Source organism: Salmo salar, chromosome ssa03, assembly GCF_905237065.1.
Source record: "Salmo salar chromosome ssa03, Ssal_v3.1, whole genome shotgun sequence".
Lineage (NCBI taxonomy): Eukaryota > Metazoa > Chordata > Actinopteri > Salmoniformes > Salmonidae > Salmo > Salmo salar.
This window is the reverse complement of record NC_059444.1, coordinates 25278029-25296718: the sequence shown is the minus strand read 5'-3', so window position 1 is coordinate 25296718 and position 18690 is coordinate 25278029. Positions and strand designations below refer to the sequence as shown.

The following is an 18690-nucleotide window of genomic DNA, read 5'->3' as shown; positions in this document are numbered from 1 at the left end:
AGTATTTTATTATCTACTGTGTTAGCTCGAATATTGATACAAGTTTGAAAGTATATAATCATTTTACCAGTTGTGAATACTAATTTACCTCTACTATGCATTGACTCTAGTCTACAGTTATTTCACATGTCACTCTACTACAACACTAATCACATAATTTGGTACATCGATTTTGTTCCAATTAAATAAAGTAATAACATAATCAATTGTTATTCCACAGACTGCGTAATGATGTCAAATAATTCCCATGTTATTCTGAGTGAAATATTAGATTTGTTTTTCTACAGAAGCTTGACAACTCTAATATGGACATTGTACGCCATCTCATGGAGGAACATGGAACTGAATGTCTCGTGAAGGAAACGAGAACGAATGAACGAACTACAACCCATCAGTGATGCCAATTTATCAATTTTGTTGCTAGATTTATCAATTTTTCAGATTACCCTGGCAACTTTTATTTTCAAACAGCACCTAGCAACATTTAAAAATGTATTTTGAACTTTTAGCAACTTTTGAAAAGTGACTCAAACGCTAAAATGCGCGCATTTTCCCTCTAAATGAAACAAAAACAATTTTCTCTGTCACACACAGTCACAACACACGTGCCTGGCTGCAAAAGTGCATTGTGAGTGACGTCACCAGCAGCAATTTCAGCAAATAACAAATCATTGTTGGCTGACTGCTGCATCAGTAGTACGGGTTCGATGAGCCAAACCCAGTGAATACATGTTTGATCTTGAACAGAACTTACAACATCAATCAACATGTCTCAATCAAAATTGTACAGAAAAGAGTGGGAGTTTGTACATGAACAAATGTCAAATCATATTTTTTGTCGAGATGGCCAGTCAATTTGAGTAACGTTATTGCGTATTCTACATAATGACGCAGTTTTACGTTATCACGCAATGACATCACAACGTCATTTAGCAACTTTTAGCAACAAATCAACCTGACTGTAGCAATTTACGCTGAAAATTTGTTGGCAACACTGTAACCCATTGACTTACGTAGCGAGTTGTGAATGGCGGGGAGTAAACCTGAATCGTATAGCAAAGCTGAAAGAGAGATTATAACCGGCTACAAAATGGCAAATGATGGCGTGGACTACAACATTGTGTTTCCAGATGCATTGGTCTCGGGTGAGCAATTTGTTATCGATTGCCTTGCTATGCTAGCTAGCTAACGACACGCATCTAGCTAAGTTATCTGTCACCTGAGATTCACCCAGAGCCATGTCATGAGCTATTTAGTCAACGTTGGCTCTGGCACGTTTGTCCATAATTCAGTGACAGTTGAATTGGACAAACTCAAAGGCTGCTTGCTAACGTTAGCTAGCTAAGTTAGTTGGCCTGGTTAGGTAGGTAGCTAATTTACTAATCAGATAACAGTTTTTCTTTCTCTCCTTTCAGATAGACACTGGCATGGAACAAAAGAACCAGTTGTCATACTGCTGGGATGGGCTGGATGCAGAGACAAACATCTTGCCAAGTACAGGTCAATTTATAACGAACAGGTTGGAGTTAAACTATTGTGGTGGTTAATGATTCCTGTCATTTCAATAAATTATTAATCTACTTCATTAATGTGTGACTTACCTTTCCCCACTTTTTGTTCCAGGGTTGTGTCACTATTTGCTACACAGCACCCTTAAAGACAGTATTCGTCTCTGAATCTTTTGGCTACAAGGAGCTGAGTAACACTGCCCACAAACTGCTTGAGATACTCTATGATTACGAGGTGGAAAACAGTCCCATATTTTTCCATGTGTTCAGCAACGGGGGATTCATGCTTTACCGCTACATTGTTGAGCTCTTGCACAGTCATAAACAGTTCAGCACCCTCTGTATAGTTGGGGCTGTGGTGGACAGTGCCCCAGGCAGTGGAAATGTGAGAGGGGCATTACGGGCTCTTACAGCCACTCTGGGACCTGAAATCAATGTGATGTTGAGGTATGTTCTCTTGGCACTGTTTGCTGTAACAGTTTTCCTGCTTAGGGTGGTTCTATACCCTGTGACCAAGTATATCCACAAGAACCACTACGATGCCGTCCGGGAGCGCCCTCCTACCTGGCCACAGCTGTACCTGTACTCCAGAGCTGATCGAGTGATTCGGTACAGTGATGTTGAGCTCATGGTCAAGGCTCTAAAGGAGAAAGGTGTGTCTGTTGAAAGTTTTGACTTCAAAACCCCTGCCCATGTGAGCCATTTCCGTGACTTTCCAGAGGAGTACTCCAAGCGATGCCTTGCTTTCCTGACCAACTGCATGAAGGATTCAGAAGGGACCCACACAAAAAAGCGATACTTGATCCAGCATTGAAAGCACACTACCGTAACATTTCTCAAAAGTCTATGGCACTTATGTTTTTGTGATTATACTGTGTTGCACATGTACACTACTGTTCAAAAGTTTGGGGTCACATAGAAATGTCCTCGTTTTTGAAAGAAAAGCAATTTTTTTCAGGCCATTAAAATAACATAAAATTGATCTGAAACACAGTGTAGACATTGTTAATGTTGTAAATTACCATTGTAGCTGGAAATGGCAAATATTTTATGGAATTACTATATACAGTTAAAGTCGGAAGTTTACATACACTTAAGGTTGGAGTCATTAAAACTTGTTTTTCAACCACTCCACAAATTTCTTGTTAACAAACTATAGTTTTGGCAAGTCAGTTAGGACATCTACTCTGTGCATGACACAAGTAATTTTTCCAACAATTGTTTACATACAGATTATTTAACTTATAATTCGCTGTCTGTGTGGGTGCACCATTTCAGTTTGTCTGTGATGTGTATGCAGAGGAATTTAAAACCTTCCACCTTCTCCACTACTGTCTCGTCGACGTGGATAGGGGGGTGCTCCCTCTGCTGTTTCCTGAAGTCCACGATCATCTCCTTTGTTTTGTTGACGTTGAGTGTGAGGTTATTTTCCTGACACCACACTCCGAGGGCCCTCACTTCCTCCCTGTAGGCCGTCTCGTCGTTGGTAATCAAGCCTACCACTGTAGTGTCGTCTGCAAACCTGATGATTGAGTTGGAGGCGTGCATGGCCACGCAGTCATGGGTGAACAGGGAGTACAGGAGAGGGCTGAGAACGCACCCTTGTGGGGCCCCAGTGTTGAGGATCAGCGGGTTGGAGATCACCACCTGGGGACGGCCCGTCAAAGTCCAGAACCCAGTTGCACAGGGCGGGGTCGAGACCCAGGGTCTCAAGCTTAATGACGAGTTTGGAGGGTACTATGGTGTTAAATGCTGAGCTGTAGTCGATGAACAGCATTCTTACATAGGTATTCCTCTTGTCCAGATGGGTTAGGGCAGTGTGATTGCAATTGCGTCGTCTGTGGACCTATTGGGGCGGTAAGCAAATTGGAGTGGGTCTAGGGTGTCAGGTAGGGTGGAGGTGATATGATCCTTGACTAGTCTCTCAAAGCACTTCATGATGGTGGAAGTGAGTGCTACGGGGCGATAGTTGTTTAGCTCAGTTACCTTAGCTTTCTTGGGAACAGGAACAATAGGGATTGATTGAATATGTCTGTAAACACACCAGCCAGCTGGTCTGCGCATGCTCTGAGGACGTAGCTAGGGATGCCGTCTGGGCTGGCAGCCTTGCGAGGGTTAACACGTTTAAATGTTTTACTCACGTTGGCTGCGGTGAAGGAGAGTCCGCAGGTTTTGGTAGCGGGCCATGACGGTGGCACTGTATTGTCCTCAAAGCGAGCAAAGAAGTTGTTTAGTTTGTCTGGGAGCAAGACATCGGGTTCTGCGACGGGGCTGGTTTTCTTTTTGTAGTCCGTGATTGACTGTAGACCCTGCCACATACCTCTCGTGTCTGAGCCGTTGAATTGCGACTACTTTGTCTCTATACTGACGCTTAGCTTGTTTGATTGCCTTGTGGAGGGAATAGCTACACTGTTTGTGTTTTTAAAAATAAGCCGTTTCAAGCAACAATAGTCATTTAGAACATTAACAATGTCTACACTATATTTCTGATCTATTTTATATTTTATTGGACAAAAAAATGTGCTTTTCTTTCAGAAACAATGACATTTCTAAGTTCCCCCAAACTTTTGAACGGTAGTGTATAAATCTGTACTAGGAAATCTGCAGCTCCACTTGACACCTTATTTCAAATGCTTAAGTTTTAGGAGTTGAAGACAACAAATCAAAATTATACAGGTGATAACCAAATTGCGAGCATGGGAAAGTTTGATTGGTACTATTGTGAATCTTAAATCTTTAATCCACTTGTTGATGTTTTCAAGAGAATGTGATTGACTACGAATGAATGTGCGTATTAAACATGGTTAAAAATGTGGAACCGTAGATTACTTTGGAAAATTGACTATTAAAGTTTGCCCTGGCCCTTACATGATTTTTTTGTTTTGTTATTTAATGATAGGTTTAAAGGGGAAATCAGTAGTTGCTACATCTGTTTTTCAAATTATAAATGAATGATATGCACCTATTGATTCTTGAAGAATATAACTTATAAATGCCTCATGAGCTTGTGAACTCAAGAACTGTCATACCCCATCAGAACCCAAAATGTAAGCTTGTTTTACTCCAATGTTTGTAAACAAAGTAAATGCAAAAAAACTGTATAGCCTCAAAACATGGTTGAAACTATGTTCATCATGGATTGTCAGTCCTTGCATCCTTAGCTCTGTCTATGAGTTTGATAGTGGTTACATTTTTCCAGCCTCATCCTTCTGCTTTTTATCAAAATGGGTGGAGAGGCGCTTTGTTATTGTTTCAACTGCTGATTGCCGCTTTAAACACTTGATTACAATTAAATAACATGTCTCAGTTGTGCTAATGCAGTGTAGCATTCATATTTACTTTATGCTGAAATAGTACATTTTGCATCACACAAAAGGTCATTTGTAGGTATTATTTCTGACTTTAATTTTTATATTTATATCCTCTTCCACTCAACCTAGCACTGCAGATTGTGCGTGGCTACCTTTGGCCTTGTCTAAAGAGAGATATGTTACCTCAAGGCAGATATACTCAGCTTTTGCCTCACCAGACATCAGCAATAGTTTGAAGAGCAGGGCTCTGAGTTGGTCAGGCAGATATGATTATTGAATGTCTCTGACTGTCATGTTTGACATTTTGGAGCGAGTCATTGGCATTTGTCTCTCCAGAAGGCTCACCCTCGCACTTCATACATCATTTAGAGCCACTCGAAGGAAAATGAGAAGGGAAAAGTTTATATATCTGCAGAGACAGATGAACATCGCTTATTGGAGTGCATCCTATCCTTTTTGTTCCCTTGGCTTGGGTTGGGTGGCTGCATGGCTGTTGCCAAATGGTTGTTTTGGAAATGTTTGACAGTGATGCAGACACTTCCTGCTGACCTGATTTAAACCTAACTGACTCTAAGGTTTGAACTTTTCATTCAACAGATAGAAAAATGTAAATGTACTGTTAGAATGCTGGACAACATGTCTGGATGAAAATAATGAGATGAAGAGCAAGCATGAATAACCATTTGGATTGTGTTCCCAATTAATGAAAGTCTGTGTGTGTGTGTGTGTGTGTGTGTGTGTGTGTGTGTGTGTGTGTGTGTTTCATTCATTTTGTATACATTTATTATCTTTAACTTGGACGACCTTAATATTCCTGCCTTATTTTCTCAAAATGTTGATATGGGGCATAAATGGGGGGATTTGTTCTAATTACACCAAAAAATGTTGATGACATGCTTTGTTAAAATGGTTTTGCATATAGCCTCAATCAGCTGACACGAATGAGGTAAAGTTGACACTTTAAAAAAAGTTGAAATAGAGATACAGTGTAGGATTGGTTGAAATTGGAGAAAAAAAATGTCAGGTGACAATTGAAATGTCAGCTGAAGTCGTCACAAATACACTAGTCATCAGTAATTGAAACCCTCCTCATCTGGTGTTTTGTTTCTAGTTTATTCATTATTTTGTTAACTTAAAAAAGAGTAAACAATAACCAAAGACGTTGTTCTGTGATTTTAGCAGTACATGAAAGGGACTACTCAGAGATTCTCTGTTGGTCAATATTCTATTTTGGTGATTCACCAACATTTGTCTATGAGCAAAAATAAATGGGCAAATATCTTACAAAAACCTGTTACAAACCTCCCAAAAACTATCAAACAATTATTCATATACTCATCCAAGTATAAATCTATTCAATCTGTTCACTAACAGGCAAGGTCTATAGACACTATAATGGCAGCATTGTTGTGAGTCAAATTCTGGAAAACTAGGCAGGGCAAATCAATGTGTTCACATAGGCCTATAGTAGTTGTTGAGCTGTTTTGTGGCCACACTGAACCACAGTAACATGCCTGTGGAGGGCAGCATTTAACCATTATTTTCAACAACAGTATTTATTCAGCATCTCACCACAATATATACAAAGACTACACAACATATAATTTTTTATTTAAGTGTGTATAATTACTGTAATCTTTGTCATTACTATTGAAATATAGAAAAGGCAATTGTTCACATTTAGTTGTGTATTTTACAGTATATTATTTTACACAATTTTACCATCCAATGGCCTTCAAAGAACCACAGAGCGTTTATGATAGACTTTCATTGAGGTAACACTAGTCAGGCTGTTACTGACAGTCGAAGCTCTAAGGAGGTTGCTCTGATCTGAAAATGCACTGAAAATGACCCGGAAGTTAATGAAGTCTCTCGTCACAATGAGTGAAAATTGTGGTGAAGAGGGGTCAATGGGCCTCTTTAGCCTCTTATTCCATGGAAAATGGCCACTGTCAAGCTCCTTACATTAGCAGATGCTCAGCGTTCTTACAGCAAGCAAGGCAAGCACCAAGATGAATGGTGCTAAGTGGTAGAATTGGGCAATAAAGCAACATTTTCTCAGTTTAGTCTCATATACAGTACCAGTCAAAAGTTTAGACACAATTTGTGGAATTTCTGTCGTTCTTAATGCATTTGAACCAACCAGTTGTGTTGTGACAAGTTAAGGGTGGTATACAGAAGATAGCCCTACTTGGTGAAAGACCAAGTCCATATTATTGCAAGTACAGCTCAAATAAGCAAAGAAAAATGACAGTCCATCATTACTTTTAGACATGAAGGTCAGTCAATATGGAATATTTCAAGAACTTTCAAAGTTTCTTTTAAGTGCAGTCGCAAAAACCATGAAGCGCTATGATGAAACTGGTTCTCATGAGGACCGCCACAGGGAAGGAAGACCCAGACTTACCTCTGGTGCAGAGGATAAGTTAGAGTTACCAGCTTCAGATTGGAGCCCAAATAAATGCTTCACAGAGTTCAAGTAACAGACACATCTCAACATGCACTGTTCAGAGGAGACTGCGTGAGTCAGGCCTTCATGGTCAAATTATTGCAAAGAAATCACTACTAAAGGACACCAATAAGGAGAAGAGACTTGCTTGGGCCAAGAAACACGAGCAATGGACATTAGAGAGGTGGAAATCTGTCCTTTGGTCTGATGAGTCCAAATTTGAGATTTTTGGTTCCAACCGCCGTGTCTTTGTGAGATGCAGAGTAAAGTGAACGGATGATCTCCACATGTGTGGTTCCCACCGTGAAGCATGTAGGAGGAGGTGTGATGGTGTGGAGGTGCTTTGCTGATGACACTGTCTGTGATGTATTTAGAATTCAAGGCACACTTAACCTTCATGGCTACCACTGCATTCTGCAGCGATACGCCATCCCATCTGGTTTGTGATTTGAGCTTGTTTTTCAACAGGACAATGACCCAACACACCTCCAGGCTGTGTAAGGGCTATTTGACCAAGAAGGAGAGTGATGGTGCTGCATCCGATGACCTAGCCTCCACAATCACCCAACCTCAACCCAATTGAGATGGTTTGGGATGAGTTGGACTGCAGAGTGAAGAAAAAGCAGCCAACAAGTGCTCAGCATATGTGGGAACTCTTTCAAGACTGTTGGTAAAGCATTCCTCATGACGCTGGTTGAGAGAATGCCAATGGTGTGTAAAGCTGTCATCAAGGCAAAGGATGTTTACTTTGAAGAATCTCAAATATAAAATATATTTTCATTTGTTTAGCACTTTTTTGGTCACCACATGATTCCGTATGTGTTATTTGATAGTTTTGATGTAGTCACTATTATTCTACAATGTAGAAAATAGTAAAAATAAAGAAAAACCCTTGAATGACTAGGTGTGTCCAAACCTTTGACTGGTACTGTATGTCTCGACCATCAACCATGTACAGTAGAACTAAACCTAAAATTAGTTCCCGTTGTTCCTTTTGAACAATAATATAACAATGAATTAACCAAAGTCAAACTGATTGACAATAAATTTCACATGCTGTTGTGCAAATGGAATAGACAACAGGTGGAAATTATAGGCAATTAGCAAGACACCCCCAATAAAGGAGTGGTTCGGCAGGTGGTGACCACAGACCACTTCTCAGTTCTTATGCTTCCTGGCTGATGTTTTGGTCACTTTTGAATGCTGGTGGTGCTTTCACTCTAGTGGTAGCATGAGACGGAGTCTACAACCCACACGAGTGGCTCAGGTAGTGCAGCTCATCCAGGATGGCACATCAATGCGAGCTGTGGCAAGAAGGTTTGCTGTGTCTGTCAGCGTAGTGTCCAGAGCATGGAGGCGCTACCAGGAGACAGGCCAGTACATCAGGAGACGTGGAGGAGGCCGTAGGAGGGCAACAACCCAGCAGCAGGACCGCTACCTCCGCCTTTGTGCAAGGAGGAGCAGGAGGAGCACTGCCAGATCCCTGCAAAATGACCTCCAGCAGGCCACAAATGTGCATGTGTCTGCTCAAATGGTCAGAAACAGACTCCATGAGGGTGGTATGAGGGCCCGACATCCACAGGTGGGGGTTGTGCTTACAGCCCAACACCGTGCAGGACGTTTGGCATTTGCCAGAGAACACCAAGATGAGCAAATTCGCCACTGGCGCCCTGTGCTCTTCACAGATGAAGCAGGTTCACACTGAGCACATGTGACAGACGTGACAGAGTCTGGAGACGCCGTGGAGAACGTTCTGCTGCCTGCAACATCCTCCAGCATGACCGGTTTGGCGATGGGTAAGTCATGGTGTGGGGTGGCATTTCTTTGGGGGGCCGCACAGCCCTCCATGTGCTCGCCAGAGGTAGCCTGACTGCCATTAGGTACCGAGATGAGATCCTCAGACCCTTTGTGAGACCATATGCTGGTGCGGTTGGCCCTGGGTTCCTCCTAATGCAAGACAATGCTAGACCTCATGTGGCTGGAGTGTGTCAGCAGTTCCTGCAAGAGGAAGGCATTGATGCTATGGACTGGCCCGCCCGTTCCCCAGATCTGAATCCAATTGAGCACATCTGGGACATCATGTCTCGCTCCATCCACCAACGCCACGTTGCACCACAGACTGTCCAGGAGTTGGCGGATGCTTTAGTCCAGGTCTGGGAGGAGATCCCTCAGGAGACCATCCGCCACCTCATCAGCAGCATGCCCAGGCGTTGTAGGGAGGTCATACAGGCACGTGGAGGCCACACACACTACTGAGCCTCATTTTTACTTGTTTTAAGGACATTACATCAAAGTTGGATGAGCCTGTAGTGTGGTTTTCCACTTTAATTTTGAGTGTGACTCCAAATCCAGACTTCCATGGGTTGATAAATTGGATTTCCATTGATTATTTTTGTGTGATTTTGTTGTCAGCACATTCAACTATGTAAAGAAAAAAGTATTTAATAAGATTATTTCTTTCATTCAGATCTAGGATGTGTTGTTTAAGTGTTCCCTTTATTTTTTTGAGCAGTATATTTGAAAACTAAGTTTTACTACAGCCATTGCATTTGAGCCTATGTTAGTTTGCATTGCATCAAACACTTACTTTAATATGTGAACGTCAAAGAAACCACATGTCAATCTTTTAAAGAGTCACTGTTTAGTTGAATTCTTTAATGTGCTGTCCATTTAATCATTTTGTGGCTCATTTGACATTCAGGTCACTCGGACTCATGATGTTGCTCGAGATGTGAGGAGGAGAAGATAGATGGACACTATCTGTTGAGCTGGAACTTCTAAATCTGTGAAGATACAAATTGCTTTTAGCAAATAAAACTGTTGCTTATCTTACTTACCTTCCTAGAAAGTCTTGTTAAACATCTATATATCAAACTTAACTGAATTCGCCTGCTGTGGAGAATATAGCCATCGTCGCGTCAACAAGAGCTTGTCTAGGTTTTGTTGGATCAGGAGTTGGGGAGGACGACCTGTTCCAAGCAAGCTGAAGACCTCTTTTGTGACCGTGAACATCTCTTCTGTTGCATGCAGGGAATTTTCTGCAATGGATTACAGATAGGCATCACCCTTGAAATTATTGTTTCAGGGGGTCTCGAGCATTTCCATATGTCTCAAGCATTTCTTGTCTTGCTCTTCAGGGTGTTGTGCTGGCTCAACAACATGAGATTGGATGATGTGAATCAATGCTGGACACAGGAGCGAATGGGTTTTCCAAAGTTTGTTGGAGGACTCAGTACAATGGCCGTCTTAAATACAGATGGATGTGTGACCTGTACACTGCCTGCTGTGTAGACCATCAACCGTGTACAGTAGCACTAAACCTACAAGAGAGAATGGTCTCTCTTTCACCAGAGTTATGTCTCTCAGAGGCTGCTTTTGCTCTGAGTTTAATGTCAGGCTATATGTCTGATTTAAGCAGAGGCTTTTTGAGGTGGAACACTGTATTTTGATTTATTACATTTTGCAAGCTGTATGCCAATGCATTGCCCAAGTACTGCTATAAACCAATTTTATATCAGTGGATGATGTAGATCGAATCGTTCACGTATGTCTGTTCTCCTCAGATGATGCGTGCAAAAATGATGAGGCAAAATATAACATTTAGATTTATTATTGAAGTCATGATTTAGGTTCACTGAATTTGATTTCTATTCAACATTCAGTAGGTTAAATACGTTGTAATTCTGACCAAATCAAGTTCCTTCTTTTCAAACAAAATAACAACAACACCATGCATACAGCAAAGTGTTATAATAAAGGTAGTTTAGTAATACTGCTCCTCTACCCACATTTAGGGCCAACCTCCCTATTCAACTCGCTACATTCAGTTTTAAAGGTTGAATGTGAACAGATATGTTTGGTCACCTTTTCCCTCTTCCATCTGGCTCTTGTAAGCGCGTAGGCTTTTGTTTTCCAGCCTTGACTGTCTGGAGTCAGGAAACAGACACCAGACATCATCCCTGGTTTGTCCTTCCGTCTCTACTGCCCTCACACTGCTCTGGCACAGAACACTGACGTTTACTGAAAACACACTAAGGGTTGTTCCTACTTCCTAGTCCTACCCTTTCCTCTGCAGCTGTTTTGGCTGACTGACTTGTTATGAAATTGAGCAGGGAACCACGAACCAGTCCCCTCTTCCCTAATGAGCAAAGTGTCCCGTGGAACATGCTGGTGACAGCACGGCACCCTCCCTCGGTTTCAAAGCCAGGGAGCTATAGGGACCAAAGTCAGCTCTGCTTTGAGACACTTTAAAAGGTTTCCCTGGTGCTTGGATTGAAGAATGAAGAGGGGTAGAGAGAGAGAGAGAGAGAGAGAGGAGAGAGAGAGAGTGGGGAGGGGGGTGTGTGAGCTGGACTAGACATGGAACCAACTGTCATCATCAGAATCCCCATCTCCCATCAGCCCTCCACTTAAGAAGGGAAATAAAGAAAGAGACAGACACGGAAGCCCTCAGCGTGTGCGCAGCACCTCCCAGCACACAGGGTGAGCAGAAGCCAGCGCGGCCTGTTCAAAGGGACTCTGCTGCTTCACAGATGCCCTTCAACTGAACACCTCCAGTTCAGCTGTGTGCTGCTGCCGCATTTGACAAGCAGCAGGCTCTCTAGTTAAAGCACTGTCAAATTAGATGTACAAAACAAACTGTGTGTCAGCTAGGCGTCGCTGGTGTGATGGTGGTGACGGTGTACTGGGCCATGTGTGTGTGTGCTCACACTTACGTGTGTGTGCTTGTGTGTTTAATTTGGCTCGGAGCGGGAGAGAGGCACACGGGGAGTGGCACTGGGGAAGCGTGTCTAATGAGGGGGAGAGCAGTGCCTGTGTCTGACAGCCAACCAGTGTGGGACTCTCAAAAGCCACAAGCCACACAGGCCCAGGCACAAGCTAGCAGCCTTTTGATACTGCCTCACTCCTTGGCGTCCAGCCTCCTGTCGACATGGACTGTCTTTGTGTGTTTTTGTTTTATTCCATGCAACCTCTAGGTTATAGGTTTCATACGTTTTAAAATACAGGGGCACAAAATACAGTTATTCTCATTGTTAAATGAATGTGATAATTATCACCGGTGAGTAATGAACCTCTATTTTGTAGAGTATGAATACAATCTGAGGTATTTGAGTCCCTATGGGAATTTCATGCAGTTTCATAGAGTATTTGTAGGTTAATAAAATAATTGAGAATCATATCATATAACCCATTCAAGTTTATTTGAATAGTCATCTTAATAAACCTCATTTGCACTTACACTATTCTCTCTATCTTATTATATAATCTTCTCATGAGAGGTAAACACACGGTAGGTCAACACTCTACCATTAGTATTCGTCCTATGCAGAAGCAAACATTATAAATTACACTATGATAATGCAGTAGTTAATGGAAATAAATATCAATGATAAATGGCTTCATGCTTATGTAAAGCCAGTTTCCCTGTGGGCTGGGTGGAACTCCATACATGCGTCCCAAATGGCACCCTATTCCCTTTGTTGTGCACTACTTTTGACCAGGGGCAATTGAGCTCTGGGCAAAAGTAATGCACTATAAAGGGGATAGGATGCCATTTGGGATGCATACAGCCCGTGTAAATAAAGAGGACCTTTGCTTTCCTTGGAGAACCAACGTCCATGGCAACATCATCATAATCCTCCATGTGCTTTAGGAGGTGGGAGGAGTGTTTAACTTTGCTCTCATTAGTAAAATGTTATGATTTATGCAGTTGCCGGCAGACTAATATCTTTAGAATTTTGCCTAGAAGCCGATTCATCTTTAAGAGTGATGAGGGGAGGTTGCTCTCTATGCAAAACACATTAAAGCTAAATGAGGAGTCTATTACTCAAATGTGGCTGATAATCCGTTAGCTAGACCCCACTAACTAAGCAGATTTAGAAATGACACGGCGATGATAGCCCCACCTCTGAAGTGCAGTACATGAACTTAACTTTCCCCCACCCCCACAATTTCCCCTGACACACACCACTTATCTGCATACAGTACAAGCTCACTTCATATAATTAATTCTCTCTCCTCGTCCCCTGTACCAGTTGTGTGGAAAATGCACAGGGGACTCTTGATGTGCCTGTGTTTGTGTGAGCATGACCTATACATCATGGCTTGATTAACATACAAGGCTTTATCTATCTTTCGTCTAACATGGTCCTCCTAGTCTCTCAGTTACTCCGCCAAGGATTCCGATCATGCTTTAAATCTCCGCTGCTCTCCTCTTTTCCGGTTGTAAGAATCCTTAAATGTAACTACTAATACATTTAATACGGTTCATTGGTATTCCCCGTATAGACCTGACAAGTAGAATGTTTTCTTTTTCATTACATTGTAATATAGTTCCCTTTGAAACAGGACGTTGTTTTCTGGAAAAAAAAGCTCAACATAAAATAGAAGAAAGATTTTTAATGTTTTCATCATTATAATTGAATGGAGAAAATGCAGGTTAAGAAAAAATATAGCAACACAGCCAAATAAATAACATTGAACAATGAATTGTAACACAGAGAAACTGCAGAAGGGAGATAGGTGGTGTTGTCTGCAGCCTTTACAGTAATAACTGGGTTCTTGGCATGAAGAGATGGTGAGAAAAAATACAGAACAAAAATATGTACTCTATCTTTGGGGAGGAAATTGCACTGTGGGTGGATCAATTTGGCTTTGTTCCCCAGGAAAGGAGAATCCTGTCACAAGGGCCCATCTGAATTAGTCAACACTGTTCTTTTGTCTTTTTAATTGTAATAAGTTCATTACAATTATTGAACCTTACAAAATGAGTGATAATAGAGGTGGATTATGGTAGTTTTTCCTCTTCTGTGAACTACCACTTTAAAATGGACAGAAAACCATGATGTCATGCAGTTTTCTAAGCATCATTACTTTCTTATATTCCTGTATCGTCAGTGCCTTTTATTAAGTATTTTCAGTTGTTCCTTTTGAACAATACTATAATAATGAATCAACTAAAGCCAATGAAACATTTGTAAGGCAAATACTCAGGTGTAGCTACACAGCAGCCAAGAGACAAATCACAAGTGCACAGGACATCTTATTGTACCATGATAATATCAAACAATCATAATCTTACATAACAGAATTTGCAGCTCAATAATTTTAATGATGACACTGTTCAGATAAGTGCTTTCTCATAAATTACAGCTGCAATGCATAATTTAGGCAGCTATCTGAAAGTGTAATGTGACATATTCCAGCTACAGCGGGCATGCAGTCAGCAGGACTCCTGCTCTGAGCCTTGGATGTCCACTCCACTCCAGCCAAATGAGCAAGGCAACACTAAAGCGCTGCAAACCTGCAAAATGGCCGACCTATACAAGGCAGATCTTGTTTTGAATGGTCGTTTGGTACTAATTAATGGACTAGGGCCCATTCCTGGCTCCGAATGAAACACCAACGGTTTGAATTAAACATGGTGCATCCTTCATCTTGGCACCGCAAACTCAGGGAGACAAAACAGTGTGGAATGCGGGTGACCACGGCTGCCATTGAGGGCTAAATGCATCATGGAGTGCACTTCACTTCACCCTATCCCCCGAGCATAAACTGCTATCTCCACGGTTGCCAGTGGCATTAGCACCCAACAGGATCAGCTCAGCTGACAAAAGTTAATTTGCGCTAATGATGCTTTATTCTCCCCATTACATTAAATCATATTGTTCCTCCCTATTCACTATCCGCTGTGTGCGTGCCAGCTAGGCCAGCATGGTTCCTTCCTTCCTGCTACAATGTCATTTAAATAATATAAATCTTATCTGGAAAATATTACAGCTCCATTACCTGATCCCTGGCCAACCCCTCTACACTGTAGTAGAGTCTGTGTTGCTATTGCCATTGCTGGACCTTACAGTTCATGATCCAATGTTAGAATTAGCTGGTCCACCCATTACGGACACATTGACTTGAATGGGGATTCCCGTTCTAGTGACTCTATTTCTATGGATCCAACAAGGCCTTACTTAAGCGCAGGGGGGGTTTATTACTGTGAAGGGGGGTTTTATTACTGGCCAATTTCAAGGTTTACCAGTAAACTACCAACTTTTTGGTAACTTTCAAGGAATATATGGAATATTATCAGATGACATCTAGTGTGTTTTTGGGCACTTCAGATTATCACAGGTGTCTACAATGATCTCTGGCCCTCTGTGCATCCTTATCACATGTCATTGTAAAATACAATGACAAAGCTGCAAAACATTATCTTAAATACAAACCATAAATTTAGTGAATACCAATGGATGTTTAATATGAGGGTTTCAGCACGAAATATCCTTTATATATTTTTATAAACTTTTATTTATTAGACTATGTCAATACGTCTTTGTTGTGAAAGTTTTGAAGCCAAACTCATTGTAGTTGTGAAAAAGTACAATGAATTTGAAGAGTTGCAGAGTTAATTGGAAATAAAGCCTTTTTTCATTAATTAGGCTACTTCGGTACCGCACGGCAAGCAGTACCGGAGCGCCAAGTCTAGGACCAAAAGGCTCCTCAACAGCTTCTACCCCCAAGCCATGAGACTGCTGAACAATTCATAAAAGGCTTCTACCCCCCCTCTTGTACACTGCTGCTCCTCGCTGTTTGTTTGTTACCTATGCATAGTCACTTCGCCCCCACCTACATGTACAGATTACCTCAACTAGCCTGTACCCCTGCACACTGACTCAGTACCGGTGCCCCCTGTACATAGCCTCGTTATTGTTATTGTGTTACTTTTTATTATTACTTTTTATTTTTGTCTACTTGGTAAATATTTTCTTCTTCTTGAACTGCACTGTTGGTTAAGGGCTTGTAAGTAAGCATTTCACGGTAAAGTCTACACTTGTTGTATTCGGTGCATGAGGCAAATAAAGTTTGATTTGATTTGACTGTATATGAATAAAAATAAATTCAAGTATAAATGACCAAACTTACCATAGATTGCCATAGATTACATGTCAATTACCAAAATTACAGAAGATTCAGGTAACGTTGATAAATTATTGGTAGCTTTGCAACCCTACTTAAATGTTTGGATTGCAGTCTTGTGTATAGAAATATATGTGACACCTTTTCTTCTGGAGTTTAATCCCGGGCTCCAATAGTCGATTCAGGGGACTTTGACACTATCTCCACTTCCTCTCTGAACCTACAAGTTATCTCAGGAGGAGAGAAACGTAACCCTTACAATTTGAGGGAAACCACATAATAACATTTCAATAATTATATGAATCTCTCATCAGGCATTTCCACCTACAGCAGCATAACAAAGGACTGGTGGAAAGAGAATATTGTGGAGCTACTGTTCTCTATTTTCTTCTGAAACCTTTGTTAGATATTGTAAATTAACAAGTAATTACTAGTACTGCAGTTTGATTTTGAGAGAGAACATGTTTACACATGGGCACTATATGCACTTAAAATGTTTAATGATGCAACACAAAAATGCCTTGTTTATGATGTATGCTTAAGTGGGGGATTATGCAGTAGTCATTGAGCCTAGTAACGAATAGAGTTAGCATTAATGAATACTTTAAGGCTTGCTTTTCAGATTGTAAAATAGTATTTTACACCCTTTCTAAACATTTGCTTTATCTCCCTACAGTCCCTATCCATCTTATAGTATAGCATCATTTGCTTTATCTCCCTACAGTCCCTATCCATCCTATAGTATAGCATCATTTGTTTTATCTCCCTACAGTCCCTATCCATCCTATAGTATAGCATCATTTGCTTTCTAAAAGTTGAGTGCCCCAAGTCTGAGTACACAGGTCTACCATCACATCAACTCTAACTTCATTGTCATTAACGTCTGATTAATGAAATAAATGGTTTTAGTCCGAAACATTGCAGTACATGGTGCAGCACTTTCGTTAGAAGTAATTTTGCAATTGGTTTAGAATTATGGATGCTGCATAGGCTATGAAATCTGTTTGAAATAATAGGCAATATTCATTTGTTATCTTTAATTGTTCTCCAGGAGAGGCTTTTAGTACAGATGACATATGAATCTATTAGAAAACTTTGCTTTCCCATTTAGACAAAACAGACATGAATAATTCCATTTGGACTGTTTTCAGGACCATGTTGGACTACAGTGTGTGTGTGTGTGTGTGTGTGTGTGTGTGTGTGTGTGTGTGTGTGTGTGTGTGTGTGTGTGTGTGTGTGTGTGTGTGTGTGTGTGTGTGTGTGGTGGCGGGGGGTGGGGGTGGGGGGGTTAAAGAGCCTCTCTATTTCATGGTAACATTTGAGGACAACGTAGGGAAAGAGATTAGAAAGATGTGGCTTTTTATATCTCCAGTACCATGGTGATATGAAGGACAAAGTGGATTAAGCTTTGATGTGACCTTTCATAACAAGTTCTGTTGTGCAGCTCATAAATCTATCTGCTTGAATACAAGCATGCTCCCACTTTCAAAAGGAGGTTTTTTGGAAATTACATTCTTGGCCATGATTCAACTTTTTCTTTGTTAAGACTCTGGACTGTTAGAAGTGTTACTTTGCTGCTATGTCTTATATGTTAAACATATTTCAACATTAGTTGACTAACTGTGTCTATGTACTTGTATGATACTTGTATTTTTTTATATACAGTATTGCACAAACTATCCATTGATGGAACAACAGAGATTTTCGGGAATCTTAATCCAGTACAGGACATTCTCCACAGTGAACATTTAGGGTTAATTGAGTTAAAAAAACATATATATATGGTTGTGTCCCAAATGGCACCCAATTCCCTATATAGTGCACTAATTTTGACTAGTACTGGGCATAAGGCACACGGTGCCATTTGGGACTTAACCTATGTCTGCAGGTCTGAGATGCATTCTATCTTTTCCCCCATCCTATAGGTAGCAAGAGAAAGTATGATATCACCAATAAGACAGTAATCCAGTTGTCCATTAGTGGCATAAAGTGGAACTGGGGGCCAAGGATATCTGACATACAGTGGAACTGGGGCCAAGGATATCTGACATACAGTGGAACTGGGGCCAAGGATATCTGACATACAGTGGAACTGGGGCCAAGGATATCTGATATACAGTGGAACTGGGGCCAAGGATATCTGATATACAGTGGAACTGGGGCCAAGGATATCTGACATACAGTGGAACTGGGGCCAAGGATATCTGACATACAGTGGAACTGGGGCCAAGGATATCTGACATACAGTGGAACTGGGGCCAAGGATATCTGACATACAGTGGAACTGGGGCCAAGGATATCTGACATACGGTGGAACTGGGGCCAAGGATATCTGACATACAGTGGAACTGGGGCCAAGGATATCTGACATACAGTGGAACTGGGGCCAAGGGTATCTGACATACAGTGGAACTGGGGCCAAGGATATCTGACATACAGTGCAACATTTACATTTACATTTTAGTCATTTAGCAGACGCTCTTATCCAGAGCGACTTACAAATTGGTGC

The 18690-nt window shown here is 41.3% G+C and overlaps 1 protein-coding gene across 1 annotated transcript; it reads left to right on the top strand.

Moving 5' to 3' along the window:
* Window positions 1-845: 845 nt before the first annotated feature.
* On the top strand, window positions 846-2490 carry LOC106599606 (transmembrane protein 53). The gene is made up of 3 exons (XM_014190900.2): window positions 846-1145; window positions 1416-1519; window positions 1624-2490. Exons 1-3 carry the CDS (start codon window positions 1028-1030, stop codon window positions 2320-2322), a joined length of 921 nt encoding a protein of 306 aa, XP_014046375.1. The 5' UTR covers window positions 846-1027; the 3' UTR covers window positions 2323-2490.
* Window positions 2491-18690: the final 16200 nt, after the last annotated feature.

Bases quoted from the DNA above. Each gene is read 5' to 3' on its own strand.
- LOC106599606 (XM_014190900.2), top strand. From the start codon at position 1,028: ATGGCGGGGAGTAAACCTGAATCGTATAGCAAAGCTGAAAGAGAGATT. The intron at 1,146-1,415 runs GTGAGCAATTTG...CTCTCCTTTCAG, and splicing joins TCCAGATGCATTGGTCTCGG to ATAGACACTGGCATGGAACA. The intron at 1,520-1,623 runs GTTGGAGTTAAA...TTTTTGTTCCAG, and splicing joins GGTCAATTTATAACGAACAG to GGTTGTGTCACTATTTGCTA.